General features: G+C 37.1%; 1 protein-coding gene across 1 annotated transcript; it reads right to left on the bottom strand.

The window, feature by feature from the left end:
• Positions 1 to 396: 396 nt before the first annotated feature.
• Positions 397 to 20,017, bottom strand: LOC137405886 (UV-stimulated scaffold protein A-like). Its single transcript, XM_068092333.1, has 11 exons — positions 19,989 to 20,017; positions 13,483 to 13,594; positions 12,946 to 13,121; positions 12,509 to 12,784; positions 11,443 to 11,568; positions 8,786 to 8,950; positions 8,124 to 8,303; positions 5,840 to 6,105; positions 3,709 to 3,934; positions 1,025 to 1,199; positions 397 to 896 (listed from the first exon to the last, which is right to left on the bottom strand). Exons 2-11 carry the CDS (start codon positions 13,590 to 13,592, stop codon positions 797 to 799), a joined length of 1,800 nt encoding a protein of 599 aa, XP_067948434.1. The 5' UTR covers positions 13,593 to 13,594; positions 19,989 to 20,017; the 3' UTR covers positions 397 to 796.
• Between the last annotated feature and the right edge of the window lie 686 nt (positions 20,018 to 20,703).

The following is a 20,703-nucleotide window of genomic DNA, read 5'->3' as shown; positions in this document are numbered from 1 at the left end:
CCTTTGAAGTGACACTATGCTATTAGACACATTTGATGTGACACTATGCTATTAGACACCTTTGATGTGACACTATTCTATTAGACACCTTTGATGTGACACTATGCTATTAGACACCTTTGATGTGACACTATGCTACTAGACACCTTTGATGTGACACTATGCTATTAGACACCTTTGATGTGACACTATGCTATTAGACACCTTTGATGTGACACTATTCTATTAGACACCTTTGATGTGACACTATTCTATTAGACACCTTTGATGTGACACTATGCTATTAGACACCTTTGATGTGACACTATGCTATTAGGTGCACTGTATATGATTTTGCCACTTCTGGATGATGCACTACTATAGGATGAGCCAGCAATTTATCATGTCTATTTATACAAATGAATCATGTATTTCTATAGAGTAATAAATAAGCTGTAAATAGTAACAAAAGTTAAGCTCTTCGCAGAGCACAAGTTGCGAGTGTCATTCCTTAAATATGCTGCCGGTTACCTAACCAACAAAATGTATCAATAAAACTGTGACAAATGCAGTAGATAGAAAACCTCTACAAAGCAGAGATAGCTGGGAAAGACAACTGATCGCGAATGATTGCATACAACCAACTGTTCTAGTGTGACAGTCTGATAATGCGACAGTCTGATAGCGTGACAGTCTGATAATGCAACAGTTGGATAGCGAGACGGTCAGATAGCGTGACAGTTGAATAGTGTGACGGTAGAATAGTGTGACAGTCAGATAGTGTGACAGTTAAACACCAGAATCAGCTAATAACAAGTCATTTGGCAAACGTTGAATTGAAGCTGTGGCAGAACTTATCTTTGAGTTTCTTCTGGTCGAGATGGTTCATGGCACTTGCCACCCTCTTCATAGCTCTCCTGAACAAGATCAGAATGTCAATAGATAAAGCAATGGTAGCAACATGGTTTGTCAACAGACCAAAGATACTGATGTATCAATTCAAGCTATACTTGTGTGACTTTGCAGATGATGGAAAGAAACCTACCTGCTCAGGACCTTAGATTCCAATCTTGACCGGGTCGTATTCTTCATCTTCTCTATGTTGGTTAGCTTGGAGTTACGACTCTTCGACTTCCTGCACTTCTCTTTGACTTTAAGGTCAACTCCCGTCTCCGCTTGAATGTCCCTCAGTAAAGATGGATCCTGCCAGTCAGGATTCTCTGCAAGTAATGATGGTCAAGAACTGTTTGATATGCAGGCCAGTCATTGTTTTACGACGGGCTGATAGAAGTGCTGAGTTGAACAGTAAGAACTGGTTTACCATAGTCATTATGACTCTAACTCACCCTACTTACACCTACTTACAGTATATCTCTTTCATAATTATGACTCACTATAATTTTGATGCAATTATAGCCCTACTGTTCTCTAGCTTCATCTCTGTATTTCAACCTGTTCTTAGTAAATCTCCACTATGAATTATACCTCTAGATTCAGTCTTCAACAACAACAACATACAAAACTCTTCATCTCCGTATTATTGGCTATACTCCTTACTAAATCTTCAGCCCCAGATTGGAGCACACAGTGAGTTGAACTGTAACTACCAGCAATAGTGAGTTGAACTGTAACTACCAGCAATAGTGAGTTGAACTGTAACTACCAGCAATAGTGAGTGGAACTGTAACTAACAGCAATAGTGAGTTGAACTGTAACTACCAGCAATAGTGAGTTGAACTGTAACTACCAGCAATAGTGAGTTGAACTGTAACTACCAGCAATAGTGAGTTGAACTGTAACTACCAGCAATAGTGAGTGGAACTGTAACTATCAGCAATAGTGAGTTGAACTGTAACTACCAGCAATAGTGAGTTGAACTGTAACTACCAGCAATAGTGAGTTGAACTGTAACTACCAGCAATAGTGAGTTGAACTGTAACTACCAGCAATAGTGAGTTGAACTGTAACTACTAGCAATAGTGAGTGGAACTGTAACTACCAGTAATAGTGAGTTGAGCTGTAACTACCAGCAATAGTGAGTTGAACTGTAACTATCAGCAATAGTGAGTTGAATTGTAACTACCAGCAATAGTGAGTTGAACTGTAACTACCAGCAATAGTGAGTTGAACTGTAACTACCAGCAATAGTGAGTTGAACTGTAACTACCAGTAATAGTGAGTTGAGCTGTAACTACCAGCAATAGTGAGTTGAACTGTAACTACCAGCAATAGTGAGTTGAACTGTAACTACCAGCAATAGTGAGTTGAACTGTAACTACCAGCAATAGTGAGTTGAACTGTAACTACCAGTAATAGTGAGTTGAGCTGTAACTACCAGCAATAGTGAGTTGAACTGTAACTACCAGCAATAGTGAGTTGAACTGTAACTACCAGCAATAGTGAGTTGAACTGTAACTACTAGCAATAGTGCGTTGAACTGTAATTACCAGTAATAGTGAGTTGAGCTGTAACTACCAGCAATAGTGAGTTGAATTGTAACTACTAGCAATAGTGAGTGGAACTGTAACTACCAGTAATAGTGAGTTGAGCTGTAACTACCAGCAATAGTGAGTTGAACTGTAACTACCAGCAATAGTGAGTGGAACTGTAACTATCAGCAATAGTGAGTTGAACTGTAACTACCAGCAATAGTGAGTTGAACTGTAACTACCAGCAATAGTGAGTTGAACTGTAACTACCAGCAATAGTGAGTTGAACTGTAATTACCAGCAATAGTGAGTTGAGCTGTAACTACCAGCAATAGTGAGTTGAACTGTAACTACCAGCAATAGTGAGTTGAACTGTAACTACCAGCAATAGTGAGTTGAACTGTAACTACCAGCAATAGTGAGTTGAACTGTAACTACCAGCAATAGTGAGTTGAGCTGTAACTACCAGCAATAGTGAGTTGAATTGTAACTACTAGCAATAGTGAGTGGAACTGTAACTACCAGTAATAGTGAGTTGAGCTGTAACTACCAGCAATAGTGAGTTGAACTGTAACTACCAGCAATAGTGAGTTGAACTGTAACTACCAGCAATAGTGAGTTGAACTGTAACTACCAGCAATAGTGAGTTGAACTGTAACTACCAGCAATAGTGAGTTGAACTGTAACTACCAGTAATAGCGAGTTGAGCTGTAACTACCAGCAATAGTGAGTTGAATTGTAACTACTAGCATTAGTGAGTTGAACTGTAACTACCAGCAATAGTGAGTTGAACTGTAACTACCAGCAATAGTGAGTGGAACTGTAACTATCAGCAATAGTGAGTTGAATTGTAACTACCAGCAATAGTGAGTTGAACTGTAACTACCAGCAATAGTGAGTTGAACTGTAACTACCAGCAATAGTGAGTTGAACTGTAACTACCAGTAATAGTGAGTTGAGCTGTAACTACCAGCAATAGTGAGTTGAATTGTAACTACTAGCATTAGTGAGTTGAACTGTAACTACCAGCAATAGTGAGTTGAACTGTAACTACCAGTAATAGTGAGTTGAGCTGTAACTACCAGCAATAGTGAGTTGAATTGTAACTACTAGCATTAGTGAGTTGAACTGTAACTACCAACAATAGTGAGTTGAGCTGTAACTACCAGCAATAGTGAGTTGAACTGTAACTACCAGAATTGCTGCAATTCGTCTCGCCCATACTGCCGAGACATCGACTCATTTCAAACATACTGCCGAGAAATCGACTCATTTCAAACACACTATATAGAAAACTCACCTTCTCTTTGTTTGTTTTTGATCTGAGCAAACTTAGTGACATCTGCACCATTAGCAGGAGATCCATCACCATTGCGGGCTATAATAGGGCCGTGCATGGGACACTTCAACCTGTCCATGCGGGGACACAGTCTTCCAGATGGTAATGGAGCACGACAGGTCCATTTGACTGGCACAAACTTTCCTGAGAATTCTATTTTTCTTGAACTGTAGAGCTCTTGCAGACTCTGTAACAACCAAATGACTGTTGACAACATCGTGAGTTGCAGACACCCACAAGTACATACTTACACAATTACTTTCCTCATCAAGTAAAAGTAACTCCTGTTTAGCCTTTAACACAAGAATGCTACAAATCCCAGGCTTTTATGTAAGCAATTAAAACTGACAACAAAGATGCACTTTTCAAAATTTACACACTCAGACATACAATATGTCAAAGTTGGAAACTCATATTACAATTACATCACATTACAATTCATATTTAAAATACTTTCACACACTTAGACACGCAATACCTTCACACACTCAAGACACGCAATACCTTCACACACTCAGACAAACAATACCTTCACACACTCAGACATACAATACCTTCACATACTCAGACACACAATACCTTCACACACTCAGACACACAATACCTTCACATACTCAGACACACAATACCTTCACACACTCAAGACACGCAATACCTTCACACACTCAGACATACAATACCTTCACATACTCAGACATACAATACCTTCACATACTCAGACACACAATACCTTCACATACTCAGACACGCAATACCTTCACATACTCAGACACACAATACCTTCACATACTCAGACACACATTACCTTTACACACTCAGACATACAATACCTTCTCATACTCAGACATACAATACCTTCACATACTCAGACACACAATACCTTCACATACTCAGACACACATTACCTTCACACACTCAGACATACAATACCTTCTCATACTCAGACATACAATACCTTCACATACTCAGACACACAATACCTTCACATACTCAGACACACATTACCTTCACACACTCAGACATACAATACCTTCTCATACTCAGACATACAATACCTTCACATACTCAGACACACAATACCTTCACATACTCAAGACACACAATACCTTCACATACTCAGACATACAATACCTTCACATACTCAGACATACAATACCTTCTCATACTCAGACATACAATACCTTCACATACTCAGACACACAATACCTTCACATACTCAGACACACAATACCTTCACATACTCAGACACACATTACCTTCACACACTCAGACATACAATACTTTCACACACTCAGACATACAATACCTTCACATACTCAGACACGCAATACCTTCACATACTCAGACATACAATACCTTCTCATACTCAGACATACAATACCTTCACATACTCAGACACACAATACCTTCACATACTCAGACACACAATACCTTCACATACTCAGACACACATTACCTTCACACACTCAGACACACATTACCTTCACACACTCAGACATACAATACTTTCACACACTCAGACATACAATACCTTCACATACTCAGACACACAATACCTTCACATACTCAGACACGCAATACCTTCACATACTCAGACACACATTACCTTCACACACTCAGACATACAATACCTTCACACACTTAGACATACAATACTTTCACATACTCAGACATACAATACTTTCACATACTCAGACATACAATACCTTCACATACTCAGACATACAATACCTTCTCATACTCAGACATACAATACCTTCACATACTCAGACACACAATACCTTCACATACTCAGACATACAATACCTTCACATACTCAGACACACATTACCTTCACACACTCAGACATACAATACTTTCACACACTCAGACATACAATACCTTCACATACTCAGACACACAATACCTTCACATACTCAGACACGCAATACCTTCACATACTCAGACACACATTACCTTCACACACTCAGACATACAATACCTTCACACACTTAGACATACAATACTTTCACATACTCAGACATACAATACTTTCACATACTCAGACATACAATACCTTCACATACTCAGACTCGCAATGCAGGTTTCTTACACTGTGAAAGCTCTGAGTAGAATCAGATTTTGGCACCCAGCCTCGAGAGGCATCATTGGGCAGCACTTCAGGAATTGTAAGTTCACCAGGACTCTCCCAGTACTCTAGGTCAAGGTCATACGCAACAACTGGTGCCTTCCGCTTGGCCTTTGATGTAGACGGCTCATCACTCGTAGTTTTCCCAGTCATCCCCAGACGAGACTTGAAAAAAGAGACCTCATCGATCTCTTCAGGTATTTCAATCAAATCATCGTCTTCATCGTCATCTGCAGAGGTTTAAAAAAATTATAAATTTACTTGTCTTGAAGAATGTTAATGACAGCAAAGTTGATGAATTTTGCTAAAATGATCACAGAGCAGATCACTTTAATAAAAAGAGTAATTGTTTTACACATGGAGCTTTGCAGGTCACTGAAAACTATTAATTATTGTTATTATAGCTGCAACTAACTAGATGTATATTTACTTGCCAGCGTATTTTTACCACATCGTTTTCAGTTGTCCGTGAGTTTTCAAAAACTAGTTTTATGTTAGGCAAGTTTAATATTCATCAGCAGTACAAAATCTCATGGTTAATACAACTAAGGGTGAATTATCATTTCACTTAATTCTCAGGATACGCATGGTTAAAACATTTACGTTTCTTGCGTGCCGCTTTCTACCAATCATGAGCAATATTACATCGTATGCGCAATAGTTTAAAAGTCAGAAAAGTTTAATATGAATTAAATCATTGGTGTATTCCATTAGACTTATTTAAATATTACAAAGGCAGCAGATGGAACATCTCCCAGTTTTAGCGGTATTAAATAAATGTGCAAATACAGCCCAATTGTTTCACTTTTCTCTATCAATGTGCATATCACGTATTGGGCAGTAAGAGACAAAATGAGCAGCAGTCACATTTCAACAGCCGAGCTGTCAATGAGCAGACGATGACAGGCAAAATGTATTATTAGATTTGGCATAAATCCAAACATGAAGAAGTTATTTATGTACCAAGTTGTTAAATCCTTTTGTCAGACTATCTTTTGGAGACGTGACAGGCGTGACAGGCGAATCAATTGTCAAGGCTGATCAGACATTCAACTTGCACCAAGTGGTGAAAACGTAAAGATTTGGGTCAGCAGCCTATACCTCGACAGGTCTTGCTGCATTGGTCAGTAGACTGGGGTTCACACATTAGCGCACATGCTTCATGGCTTAGTAGACTGGGGTTCACACAATAGTAGCACATGCTTCATAGCTTAGTAGACTGGCGTTCACACATTAGTAGCACATGCTTCATAGCTTAGTAGACTGGGGTTCACACATTAGTAACACATGCTTCATAGCTTAGTAGACTGGGGTTCACACATTAGTAGCACATGCTTCATAGCTTAGTAGACTGTGGTTCACACATTAGTAGCACATGCTTCATAGCTTAGTAGACTGGCGTTCACACATTAGTAGCACATGCTTCATAGCTTAGTAGACTAGGGTTCACACATTAGTAGCACATGCTTCATAGCTTAGTAGACTGGCGTTCACACATTAGTAGCACATGCTTCATAGCTTAGTAGACTGGCGTTCACACATTAGTAGCACATGCTTCATAGCTTAGTAGACTGGAGTTCACACATTAGTAGCACATGCTTCATAGCTTAGTAGACTGGGATTCACACATTAGTAGCACATGCTTCATAGCTTAGTAGACTGGCGTTCACACATTAGTAGCACATGCTTCATAGCTTAGTAGACTGGGGTTCACACATTAGTAGCACATGCTTCATAGCTTAGTAGACTGGGGTTCACACATTAATAGCACATGCTTCATAGCTTAGTAGACTGGCGTTCACACATTAGTAGCACATGCTTCATAACTTAGTAGACTGGAGTTCACACATTAGTAGCACATGCTTCATAGCTTAGTAGACTGGGGTTCGCACATTATTAGCACATGCTTCATAGCTTAGTAGACTGGGGTTCACACATTAGTAGCATGCTTCATTGGTTAGTAGTTGATGCTGAAATGGTTAATCCATGATGCTATAATGTAAGAGCCTAGATGCGCTTGTAGACTGTGTTCTATATGATTGTTAGTTCAGTGAGACAGAAGAGAAAGTGGACAGTAAATGGATGACAAGATCACCAGAGACGTAGTCAATAAGGTACTCCGACAATTAAAAAGCCACAATGAAACTGGTACAGGCAAGGCTACAGCTGCTCAAAGTAAACAACATTGTTTGGTTAGAACGAAGGAGGGTGCAAATCTTAAATGGCAGCTTTCTATTGTATATCTCACCCGAATCTTTCAATCGCTGAATGTTGAGAAGGTCAAGGTCTTTGACAGCCCCCTGCATCATCCCCTTGAGATCTAATAGTTTAGCGAGTGTTTCCTGTTCGAGTGCATACTTTTGCATTATTGCCATAGATTTGACAACCATAGGTATGTACTTGATAGTGAGCAGCACCTTCAGTTCATCTGCAGTAACACGCATCTATTAAACTCTAAGTGATAACAGCATCCGTTTAAAAGACTTACAACGACTGGTTACTTCGTTTAAGCTTGCTTTATTTTACCATTATCAATAAAAAAACCTATTTTATTGAAGTATAGACTCAAGAGAAGGCAATGTTTTCATGGTCCTACGCAATGATTTCCTTTTCTAGAATGTTCCAGTATACTTGCAGCTAAACTCTTCATCTATTATCCCTTCTTTGGTTGCAAGTTGCTATATAATTTTCTCTAGTCTTAATCGGGCGCATGTTTCATAACGAGTTTATGAAAGTCATAGACATAACAATGGAGTTTGGGTTATTACAGCCAAGCAGGGGAGTACGGTGAGTTACAAATGCTATAAATTGATGTTATATGTTGTGTGTATGTTAGAGGTAGTAATACAAATCTCAAGCCTCAATAGCAATGTCACACTTCATATGTAGTCGACATGAGAAATGACTCACCAAGGTTAGCGATGATGTCAGTATTTTCTGCACTTTCTCTAACAGTGCTATGGCTAGCAATGCTCACTTGTATGTTAGACTTTCTGTTGAGTAACCCGTGCTGTTTCATGACCTGCTGACTCGTGTCAGCAACTAATCCACTGTTACTCTCTTTAGAAGGAGCCTCTGCGTAAGTACAAATGAGTCAACCATGATGTGAAAAATAAAAACATGTTTTGTATGTCTCGTTTCAGTTCTGAGTCACCAAACTAACACACTACTGCGAGTTGAGTGCAATTCCTGTTTGAGCAGCAAATATTATTTCTAAGCAAGCCTCACTTTTTTTTCACTCATCTATCTATCATAAATGTCAGCGTTCATCGTCGTTCACCTGTCCAGCTATAGCCATTGAAATCTAGGGATGAATAATGCGCATTGCACAGGATTGGAACTCCTCAAGACTGCAACTGTAAGTTTGTATACATGCGCACGTAACCACAAGCTAAACTGTTCTTACCATTCCCATCGCTCTTACCATATATGTACTGTACACTTTTCGTGATTGCACACGCTAAATTTTTAATTTATACAGTGTGCCTTCCGGTCACGATGCCCCTTTTATAAGTGTGCCTTCCGGTCACGATGCCCCTGTTATAAGTGTGCCTTCCGGTCACGATGCCCCTGTTATAAGTGTGCCTTCCGGTCACGATGCCCCTGTTATAAGTGTGCCTTCCGGTCACGATGCCCCTGTTATAAGAGTGCCTTCCGGTCACGATGCCCCTGTTATAAGAGTGCCTTCCGGTCAAGATGCCCCTGTTATAAGAGTGCCTTCCGGTCACGATGCCCCTGTTATAAGAGTGCCTTCCGGTCACGATGCCCCTGTTATAAGAGTGCCTTCTGGTCACGATGCCCCTGTTATAAGAGTGCCTTCCGGTCACGATGCCCTGTTATAAGAGTGTCTTCCGGTCACGATGCCCCTGTTATAAGAGTGCCTTCCGGTCACGATGCCCCTGTTATAAGAGTGCCTTCCGGTCAAGATGCCCCTGTTATAAGAGTGCCTTCCGGTCACGATGCCCCTGTTATAAGAGTGCCTTCCGGTCACGATGCCCCTGTTATAAGAGTGCCTTCTGGTCACGATGCCCCTGTTATAAGAGTGCCTTCCGGTCACGATGCCCTGTTATAAGAGTGTCTTCCGGTCACGATGCCCCTGTTATAAGAGTGCCTTCCGGTCACGATGCCCCTGTTATAAGAGTGCCTTTCGGTCACGATGCCCCTGTTATAAGAGTGCCTTCCGGTCACGATGCCCCTGTTATAAGAGTGCCTTCCGGTCACGATGCCCCTGTTATAAGAGTGCCTTCCGGTCACGATGCCCCTGTTATAAGTGTGCCTTCCGGTCACAATGCCCCTGTTATAAGATGTTTTCGCCTTACTATATGGAACCCAATGTTTATGCTACCCTCCCCAAATGCGGATGAAATTTTTTCCGACTTTTTTTGCCACAGGATATCAACAACCAACTATGAAGTAACTAAAATTTGGCAGTCGGTGTACTGATTACAACTAAATAAAAAATTGCCGATATGCTATTCGCCGAAATACCTCCCACAGTGCCTGAATAAAATACGGATGCTCGCTATCTCACTTCAGCGTTATTCCTTTTAAGTTATAGTAAAAACAAATTCGAGAACAGATAATAGATAAAATTTTAGCCTATGACAAAGTTAAAGTTTAGTAAAATACATACTAAAACTTAGCTTCAAGTGTGTGTTTAGTAATCTACATTCATTTAAGTTAAATTCAGAGTTTATGTTATACGTCTGCCTCGAAGGTAAGTACTCCCCACGGTACGTACTGCACATAGCACATTGTAATGTTACATTTTCTTGCAAATCATAACCATTAAATACACTACAGTTACTGTAGGCAACCATAGTTACTAAGGTTAATATATTGTACTGTTACTAATTTTTAATATGTACAGTATATAAAATTTTGATGATTTTTACCAGTTAGTGTTTGCATTAGATAATTACTAAGGGTTTCTATATCACTCTATACAATACTTTCACTGAAACACTGAAATGAATTAAAATCATATAATTGTATACCAAATAATTGTTTGTTGTAATCGTGGCAATCCAGAATTATTTAGCCATTACTTGCTAATGATTTCACATTTACATTACAAACACCTTTGCAATTGTTTCATTTTTTCTCTTAATTTATTTCAACAAAACACTTTTTTTCAGATATGAAATTTAAAAGTTACAATTGTTTGAAAAAGTTTGAAAACCTTTTTTGCTTAATTTATTTGAACTGCACCAAATGCTCTTCTCAGGATAGGAAGTTTGAAAGTTAGAATGGTAACTGTTGTTCTATGTGAAATAAAAAACAAATTTTCTGTGCAAAGACCTTTTTATTACCTGGGCAACGCCTGGAATTCATCTAGTATGACATTATAGGTAGTTAAGACAGTGTAAGTGTTAAAGCAATAGCACACTATAGCTAAGTGAGCACAACTCCTACTAAAACAGCAGAATATTACAAGTGGAGCAAAATTCTACAAAAGGAAATGGGTTGATGGCCCATAATTAATGCCCCTACATGACTAAGACCTAAGGCTATGCAATAATTTAGAGAGAGGCTATCTTGAAAAAAGGCAGAATGCAAACACAAACCAGAGTCTGCTGTCTTCTGAGAAAATATCTGACTATCAAAAACATCAAATGATGTCTGTGAGGGAAGAAGCAGCTTAAAGCAAGTAGTTAGCTGAGATGTCAGGCTCCTCATGTCTTCCTCATTCTCTACAAGTCAACATAAATCACATGGAACACAGGCTTCCTCTAACATGCATTTTTTATCAGCCCGTTCAACTCACAAAAACTGCAGTATAACTACCCATGTCTGTGCAAGCTAATACCTGCCATTCAGCACAAATATCCATATCTATGAACGATTATGGCTAGTCATTTAGTACAACTACCTATGAACGATTATGGCTAGCCATTTAGTACAACTACCTATGACTATGCAAATTTAAGCTGAAAAGAATATTAGACTGTGTTCAGGTATGTAGGTAACTGCATTTCATGATCATATTTGATCTGTCAGTTCCGATGTTTTAATACAGTTTCTAAAACCTGTAAGCAGGTACCTTGAGGCAATTACATTAAAACAGTTAACTTCTAACAATAACAAGAATAATAGGATACACACATATATAACTAACAAGTTAGCAAGATACAATAAAATCAATGGCCAGCTAAAAACATCACCCTTAAGCAATTTTATTCTGCCAATAAAAATATATCACAACCAAATGTAACAATTTAGGTTTTAACTATTCTTGAAGTGTTAGATATTATTTCCAATTTGTTCAAAAGCTCATAGAATATCCACTCAGAATACAAAACAAGGAACACCGTGTATCATGCATTTTGTGAAAATTTTCACTACACCTTGCAAATAATGTACATGGTACATCTATGATGAGTGTAGAATAGAGGGTGACTTTATATAAAATCACCATGTCCATGGTGCACCTATGATGAGTGTAGAATAGAGGGTGATTCAATTTAGATGCAAGACAGGCTGTTGTAAAAAGCCACTTGTGCTAATGCATAAAAAATGTAATGCATTTAACATTATGTATTACAATTTCTAGATATACACTGGGTGTTTGCTGATACCACTGTACATATGCAGACAAAGATGGCATATCAATCTCATGAGTAAAACTCTCACCCTCGATTTCAGCAAGAACTCTGTCCACAACTTTCTTACTCTGAGCTTCCGCTTTCTGTTTCGCTTCTTCTTCCCGCTGCCGCTGCACAGCACTCATGTGATCTGCCCGGTCAAAGTCGACCTGGTGGCAGCTACGAAGATAATTGAATGCCAACTCCAGTTTCCTATAACCAGATGAGTATGCACCATGCCAGCTTCGAAGCGCCTGATATGCAAGGTTTTTTAGCTCTTCGGCAGCTTTTCTTGGAGGAGGTAGTGGAGAGTTTGAGTCAATCTCTATAAAAAATTGGCATGTACATACTTTTTGATGAAATAATTGGAGCTAACGATTCAGTTGTCAACCACCAGAAAAATTCCTTCATTTAAGTTAAGTTTTGTTTAAACAAAAGACAGACATAACATGTATAAAACTATAGCAATCAACTAGCAGTACTTACCCAAAGTTAGCTCGAGATACGCCTGGAAGTTCTCCAACAGAAGCTCCCTGAACCTATGAGAGCGCCTGAAAAGCTCATCGATAATTTGAAAAGTTGAGAGCCGAATTTCAGCATGATTGCGTCTTAGTTGAGACCAGAGAAGCTCAAAGCACTGTACCACATATTCCTCAGATAGTCTGTGGACCAGAGTATATAGGTTATTATTACTCAAGATAAGCTAAGGACTCAGAGAAGTCAGCTTTCGCAATTTCACACTTTGAATAACTTGACAGACCCAGTCTTCATCTTATGCTTGTTAATTATAGGATATATAATCAATTATTATTAATTATAATAATTAAAAATTGCATCTTTACCTTTTCTCCTAAAAACTTATACCTAAAAATCCTTCGTCTTCTTAATCAGTGCCAATATATTAAGGTTATTAACATCCATGCATACAAGCTCTATAAATGTAACAAGGTAGAAGAACCTTTTTGCTAACTTAATCTATTCCCAGTGATATTGTTTGATAGAAATACAATTTCATAGCCACACCTGCAAATCTTTTTCAGCTCTTTCAACTTTCTTTCATCTAGTTTACTCTCTCCCGAAGTTGTGAGACTGTCACAAAGATCCGTCAAAACCTTACACTTTGACGCATCCATGTCTGTATACATAAAAACAGCAAGTTTGTTAGTTTAAGCAAATTGGTAACCTCTTATAGTTTTAGTATGACTACATATTTGGACTTGAAAATTTAAGTAAGTATTGAAGGTCTCAGCCAAATTGGATTCCCAACAATGTGCAACAAAATACAAAGTTACCAAGTTGTTGGTAAAAGTGTAGATGTTATGAAGTAATGGGATAATATTAATCTGTGTAAGAATTAAGCTTATTCTTTGAAAAAAATATTTATATTTGAACAGATTTATTAAACTTATTTGACTAATTAAATTTGCAAATACACACAAAATGTTTAGTTAAGAAAAATCAGAACTGATCGGGGCATTGGGGCATAACAGAGAGTCGATACTTTACACCAATTATAGTGTAAATTATGATGAACTCACAACAATGTTTTTGAGTGAATAAATTGTCTGATGATATAGAGGTGTTTTGTAATTTCAGGCTTTGTAGCGCAAGTAATAGCAAAGTCTACGGGTTTAGTAAAACGCGTGATGCGTGAAGAATTGCGTGATGCTGCGTGACGGCTAAAATCATGCCAGATCGTCATAAAATTGCTCCTAATGGCTTACCAGATGCATTTCAAGTAATATCTCAGCAACCCAGAGATTTTCTTTCCAAGTTTAAATTATTTTCAAGCTAATACAGGTCGAAATTCTTTTCAAGCATGTGTGAATATGACTCCTGACAACTTTAGCCAGTTTTAATACATTTTGGACCAATTTTGACCTTCAAGCATTTTCCTAGTTTGAGAAAAATTTCAACAAACTAGAAAAATGCATGAGGGTCAAAATTAATCCAAAATGTATTAAAACTAGCTAAAACACTTTAAAATCTATTAGAATCGTCAGGAGTCATATTCACACATGCTTGAAAAAAACTTCGACCTGAATTAGCTTAACAATAATTTAAACTTGGAAAGAAAATTACTGGTTTGTTGAGATACTACTTAAATGCATCTGGTAAGCCATTGGGAGCAATTTTATGACGATCTGGCATGATTCTAGCCGTCACGCAGCGTCACACAATTCTTCACGCATCACGCTTTTTACTAGACCCGCAAAGTCTAACTATACAAGGTACTTAAGATAGTCAATGTATGATTACTGATTTGTTTACTAATTATAGTCCTAACCTTTAACTATAATATTACTGTAATACAGAACTAACTTTAACAAAATAAGAATTTCAAATACTGCCTTAACCCTTTCACTCGTGATCCCAACTATTTCGGGAGAAGTTGTGTTCACTTGGGCCTAAGCCCAACTATTTAGGGACACATGCTGAGTAACTTTATTAATACTCCTTTTATGTATATCGCTTTTTTAATACTTCATTTCAAAAGATAACAGTCCGATGTTAATTTTGATACCAAAAATGTGGTTGGATAAAAACATTTTACCAGGCAAATCACATAATAAATTTCAACTTCTTCAACTCTGGAGGTTGCCATTTTGAATACGCTCACCGAAAGCCGATCTAGATTTCTAAGTCAATCCAACGTGGTTATAAGTTCAGGTAAAGAATTCAGCTGTGAAAACGATTCACAACAACAGAATAATATTGTATTAGCAGCACAAGGTAAGTTTTACATGTACTGCAACAGAATTACTGAATTATTGTTTTTTATTTCCAAAAAAAATTTAGCCGGTAAATCTTCACAATTTTAGTAGATGCAAATGGCAATGTAAGTGCATTTATTTCTAGATATTGTTGTGCAAGTTTGCAACAAGCAATTATATTGTTTTTATATAACAATTTTTATTATCATTATGCTACCACTTGTAGGTGAGGGTGGAAATGTAAGTGATGATTCTTTTACTAGTAGCAATTATGATATGCCCAGAGCGTCCACACCTGTCATTGATTACCAACAACAGATAGTTTATGAACATTTATTCTATACTACTTTGGATAAACATCTTTATACTTCTTTTGACACACATTCTTTTTACTCATTTTCAAGCATTTCTAGATATCAGTTTTGTACTCAAGTTGTTTGCATCTTGTGTGTCTTATTATCATAATTGCAATAATGGTTGTTTGCAGTCATTAGAATGTGAATGCTGTCTATATAGAATGTAATTCTGATATACGTATAGACATAATAAACCAATCGATTGAACGATGGATCAGAAGCTTTATTATGCCATGATATTGCATATAGGCTGATAACTTCAGTTCTAGTAATTAGAACTCCAAGATTTATTTTGCAACTTGCTCCTAATACATTTTCCTGTCATTCTAATATGTTATTGAAATCTTATCAACCAAAACAAAAAGTTGACTGGTAGTAGCAATTAAGCATAGACTTAGATTTCCAAAAAGTATATCGATTTGAATCTCATCAATAACATCTCATATAAGTTAACATGATGTGCATATATTATTATCAAATTGCAGTTTAGAATGTTCCCAACAAGTTGAAAAAAAAACATTTTAAATTATCTTGAACGCAACATTATTTATGTCCAATCTAATCCAACTCACTTTTTTGAATAACAAATGTAAAAAATTAATTAGGCCTGGCAGGCGGTCAACTGGAAAATAATTAGGACTAAAAGGGTTAAAGATGTGGTTGCGTCAAAAAATTCGATTTAATGAAATTAAGACCCATAAAAGGCTAAAACATCAGCTACAATTTGATGCCATTTTTGTCTTTGTAGGCCAACCCTGTCCAGAGATATATGCGTTTGAATGAAGCCCTCTTAAAAAGCTCACGTTCCAGCGGGTGCTTCTTTTGTGACGTCAAAAGCAATATATCTTAAAAGAAACCACGAGCGATAAATATGAAGCCGCTTCCTTAGTCAATCATCAGCCCGAAATTTTTATATAGGCCGTAATAAATGTTATCACTCGTAAAATGCGTTGTCTGTGATCTCAAATTTAGGGATTTTACTATATTATTAAATCGCATGGACATCGATATTTACTAAATTAATTAACATCATTACTTTAATGAATTGCTCGATCGACATGTTTTATTGGCGAACAACATAATTGTAAAAATTGCTGTAAAGTTACTGCGAAGGTGACTCGGAGTTTTCTTGGCATCAGGTAGTTAAAGTTCTACGGAGGAAGATCGGAGAATGGAGGTAAATTTATCTTTTACTTTGAGTCTCCTATAGAGTTTCCTGTTGAGTTTACATTCAGATTATATTTCCCTGTTTGAGGCTAAAATGTAATTTCCTGCGCGTGCGAGATACGTATGTACAGTGAGTTCTTGACGGCTTCTTTTTAATCTTTAACATCTAGCAATACAATGGCTTAGATTGATGAATATACTAAAGGTAACATTTTAGTACTCATTAATACATGTACTAATTAATAAAATTATAACTTTTTGCTATCACTAATCATTGTTTTATGTTTTTTTATCGGTTCACCTAGCTATATTTGCTTCAAATTTTCTGTGGCAGTTTTATCTAGTAAATTAGATTTATGATTTGGCTTTAGATGTTCACTTTTTACTTGTAGAAAGTGAAGAAAATCGATTGATCACTGCAAATCTTCAACTTCCAGAACCAAAGCTTCGAATCATTGGCTTGGCGTACTTGTGCCTTTGTTAAAAATTTATTCGTTTTTAAAATTACACTCGCGATCTATCAAACTCCCAATTTGAAAGCGTTCAGTAGATGCTTTAGAATGACATATCTATGAATGACATATATTTATTGCATTTGTTTTACTGATTACAGGATGTTTATGTCGTCCCACCAGCCGAAGCAGCTTTGTCGGCGTGGAAACTGCAATAAAGGGGAAAGAGAGACTTGAATGTGTGCTGCATAAACCATGTTTTGTTTGAGTTTGTTGCAGTAGATGAATTTGTCTTATTGTATCAGCTAAAACTATGTGAGTGGCCACGACTTGATGAATATTTTTAATAAAAGCTTTATGCCGAGAGGACAATCTTTTTCCTTGTAAAAATTATATAATAAAATTATATTGTTGAAGATAATGCAAAACATGATTTGTAGAATATTGTAGTGAGTTGGATACGGTATATGGATGTCCGCAGAACTGGAGAATGTGAGTTCAAATCCAGTTTGCAGCAGACTTCTCATCCTTAAAACTCTATCCCTATGTATATTCTTTTCAAAGACGCAGCTTGCTTATTTTACTTATGGTAGTAAGAAACTAGTTTTCAGTGTGGGCAATGATATACAGCCTCGCCCCAAGGATAGGCGACGGACATAATGTGGGCGAGGCTTTTGGGAGGCTGTATATCGTTAGTGTGGGTAGCGGCGGAACTGTGCTGATACAAAGACCTTATTCTACATAGTTTGCTTGACAGAATTACCGTAGACCGGTAGAATTGGTAGTCGGTACTCAAATGTTTGCACAGCATTTGGAGAAAGTGAGTAAGACAAATTTTCAATTTTCGTTATTTGAGGCCTTTGAAACATTCATAATAATGTATCTGTAGCGGGGTTTAAAATTTTATTCTAACCAACATGAGCAAATACAAAATAAAATATATGCCAATAGAGCCGCGTAGGACTAGACTTTTATCGCAAATAGCCGATGTGAATACGAGATATATTGACAGATAAATCACGCGTGACATCATTTTGGTCACGTCTGGACATGCTTTTTTGGCATGAGCGTTTTTACCGCGACCAGATTTTTTCGATTTTAATCTTCAATTATCTTGGCAATGAGATCGCCTAACACAACAAACAACATATCAACTGATAGAGAAAAAAAATGTTTTCTCTTAAGATCAACTCAAATTTGACGCAACCACATCTTTAAAAAACAATATAATTTTCAAAGCGTACCACGATACTATGACGCCTTACAGTGCCTCGCGTTGCGTGTTCACAACTCGAGCTGTACAACTCGAGTTGCTGTTTAAAGAACTCAGCTTGGGCTTTTGATAAACTCGAGTTGTGTTACGCAAAACTAACACGGGTTTGTAAAAAAAGCAAAGTGAGTAATAGGGGTGTCTCATTTACAGAACATTTACAGAAATTTAATTATAATAATTTAAATATATATACATATTTAAATTATATATATTGGCGGTATTTGCGCATATTTATTTCTATAAATATAAAGAGAGAAAAACAATGGTAGAATGTAAAAAGCAAACTAAAAAAAACAATCTATGTGGGGACCGAGCCACTTCTTTTTCGAATGATAAAAAGAGTTATCTCTCTAGAACCTGACAAGAAACTGAATGAACACCGAAATTGAACAAAAATAGAAATTATTTCAATGGCGTTTAATGATGCACAAAAAAATTCCATATAGAAAATATAGCTAGAGAAAATGAAATGATGAGTTGTTTAGTACAATGCCTCCACAGTGCTTCGCGTTCCATGTTTTCAAGCCGAGTTGTTGAACTCGAGTTGCTGTTTAAAGAACTAGGACTGATTTTTTGATGAACTCGAGTTGTGTAACTCGAGTTGTACAACTCTAGTTATATTTACAAACTCGAGTTTGTAAATATAACTCGAGTTGTACAACTCGAGTTGCAAACTCGGGACACTATAATTTGCCATTAGCTCTAGTTTTACAGTACATACACACATAGTTTAATTTCTATTAGCTAACGGGTGCCTATTGATGTACCATTGTTAATATAACCAGATCTACGGTTATGCTACCTTAATACTAATATATTGCACCTTACTTTTACAAACTCGCGTTCCGTGTTCACAACTCGAGTAGTGAACACGGAACGCGGGGCACTGTAAGGCGCCATACAATACACTGTATTATCGAGTAACAAAGCAGTGCGTGCAAACAGCCGTACTGAACGAATCATCTTTGAAACAAATATCACTAAATGACTAAACAAAAAAACATAACGACAGCTTTGTTAACCAGTTGAGTGATAAACTGTTTTGCTGTGTTGAGGCTGGGTTCACCTGTAGCGAATATTGATTATATTCGCTGTTGGAAGTGCGCAGTAAATATGTTATTGGTGACATGACATAAAAAATAAAGGTAAATCCTAATTCTATGTGTAAATTTTTAAACGAAAACATTTCAAGACTATGTCAGGTTTTGCAATATGTAAACTTTCAGTTCCTTATGCCACACACATGAGACAAAACAAGATGCAGCAGGCCTATACCTTTTGGAAAATCTTACAACATTCCGTTTATGCAATGATTTCAAAATCATAATTCGCCACCCATTTCTAGTGGTAAAATTATCCAGTTGTGTATTTTATAGATTTGTATTTTATCCCAGGCATCATCATAAATCAAAATTTGTCGCAGCAAACGCAACTGAATTAAAAACTAGCACTTTAAGCCACAAAGCATTGTTTTACACTAGCACATGTGTTTACTTTTTTATTACAATGTAGCTTATCTATTACTTTTTCCTAATCTCATAAAATGAACATAAATTCATAATTCAACCTTGCCGTCCAAAAAAAATGCGCTGACTAAGCAATCTTCCATGAAAATAAAACTCACGGACAAGTATAAACTGGACTCGCTTTGGACGCTAAAGAATGTAGAGACAACTCACAACCTAAATTTATTACTATGATTTCGCAGCATCAATACTTGTAGTTAAGTTGTGCTAACAAAGAAGAGAGAGATTTTGGAGGGATATCTTCATAAAATCTTAATCAGCAACCCCAAATTAAACTGGAATACTAGTGTGATAGTTCCACATAACTGTCATACTGCATAACTGTCCCACATAACTGTCATACTGCACAACTGTCCCAAATAACTGTCATACTGCATGCAAATGACAAGTAGTGTTGCTCATTGCATGTTTGTATCTCCTATAGCTTATTCAATATCACACGCCAACATATCATCATGATTTGCCATAAACATGTTTTTGTGAAGCTAGTTTTGTTTTATGTCAGTCAATAAAGCCAAGTGCGTACAATGCTACCCAAACAATTAAAGCGAATCTTTCTATGCCATCAATTTGTTCAAGACATATTTTCTAGTTTTAATGCGAGTGAATGTCGAGGTGTCAGTTATTTGAGTTTTATTGTTATACTTCATGAAGTCATTTGCAACTTGGAAAAATTTGAGGTTCATCACCAAACATTCAAAGCAAATAATTTCTAAAATCATGGTGTCTATTCAGTTAAGTTCAGCTGCTTTCCTT

This window comes from Watersipora subatra, chromosome 1 (assembly GCF_963576615.1).
Source record: "Watersipora subatra chromosome 1, tzWatSuba1.1, whole genome shotgun sequence".
Classification (NCBI taxonomy): Eukaryota; Metazoa; Bryozoa; class Gymnolaemata; order Cheilostomatida; family Watersiporidae; genus Watersipora; species Watersipora subatra.
This window is presented reverse-complemented; position numbering and strand designations above follow the sequence as displayed.

Excerpts from the sequence above, each read along its gene's own strand:
- LOC137405886 (XM_068092333.1), bottom strand. The coding sequence starts at position 13,592 with ATGGATGCGTCAAAGTGTAAGGTTTTGACGGATCTTTGTGACAGTCTC. Across the intron at positions 8,304-8,785 it reads TGACATCATCGCTAACCTTG|ATGAACTGAAGGTGCTGCTC; the intron begins GTGAGTCATTTC and ends GTGTTACTGCAG. Across the intron at positions 897-1,024 it reads GAATCTAAGGTCCTGAGCAG|GAGAGCTATGAAGAGGGTGG; the intron begins GTAGGTTTCTTT and ends GATCTTGTTCAG.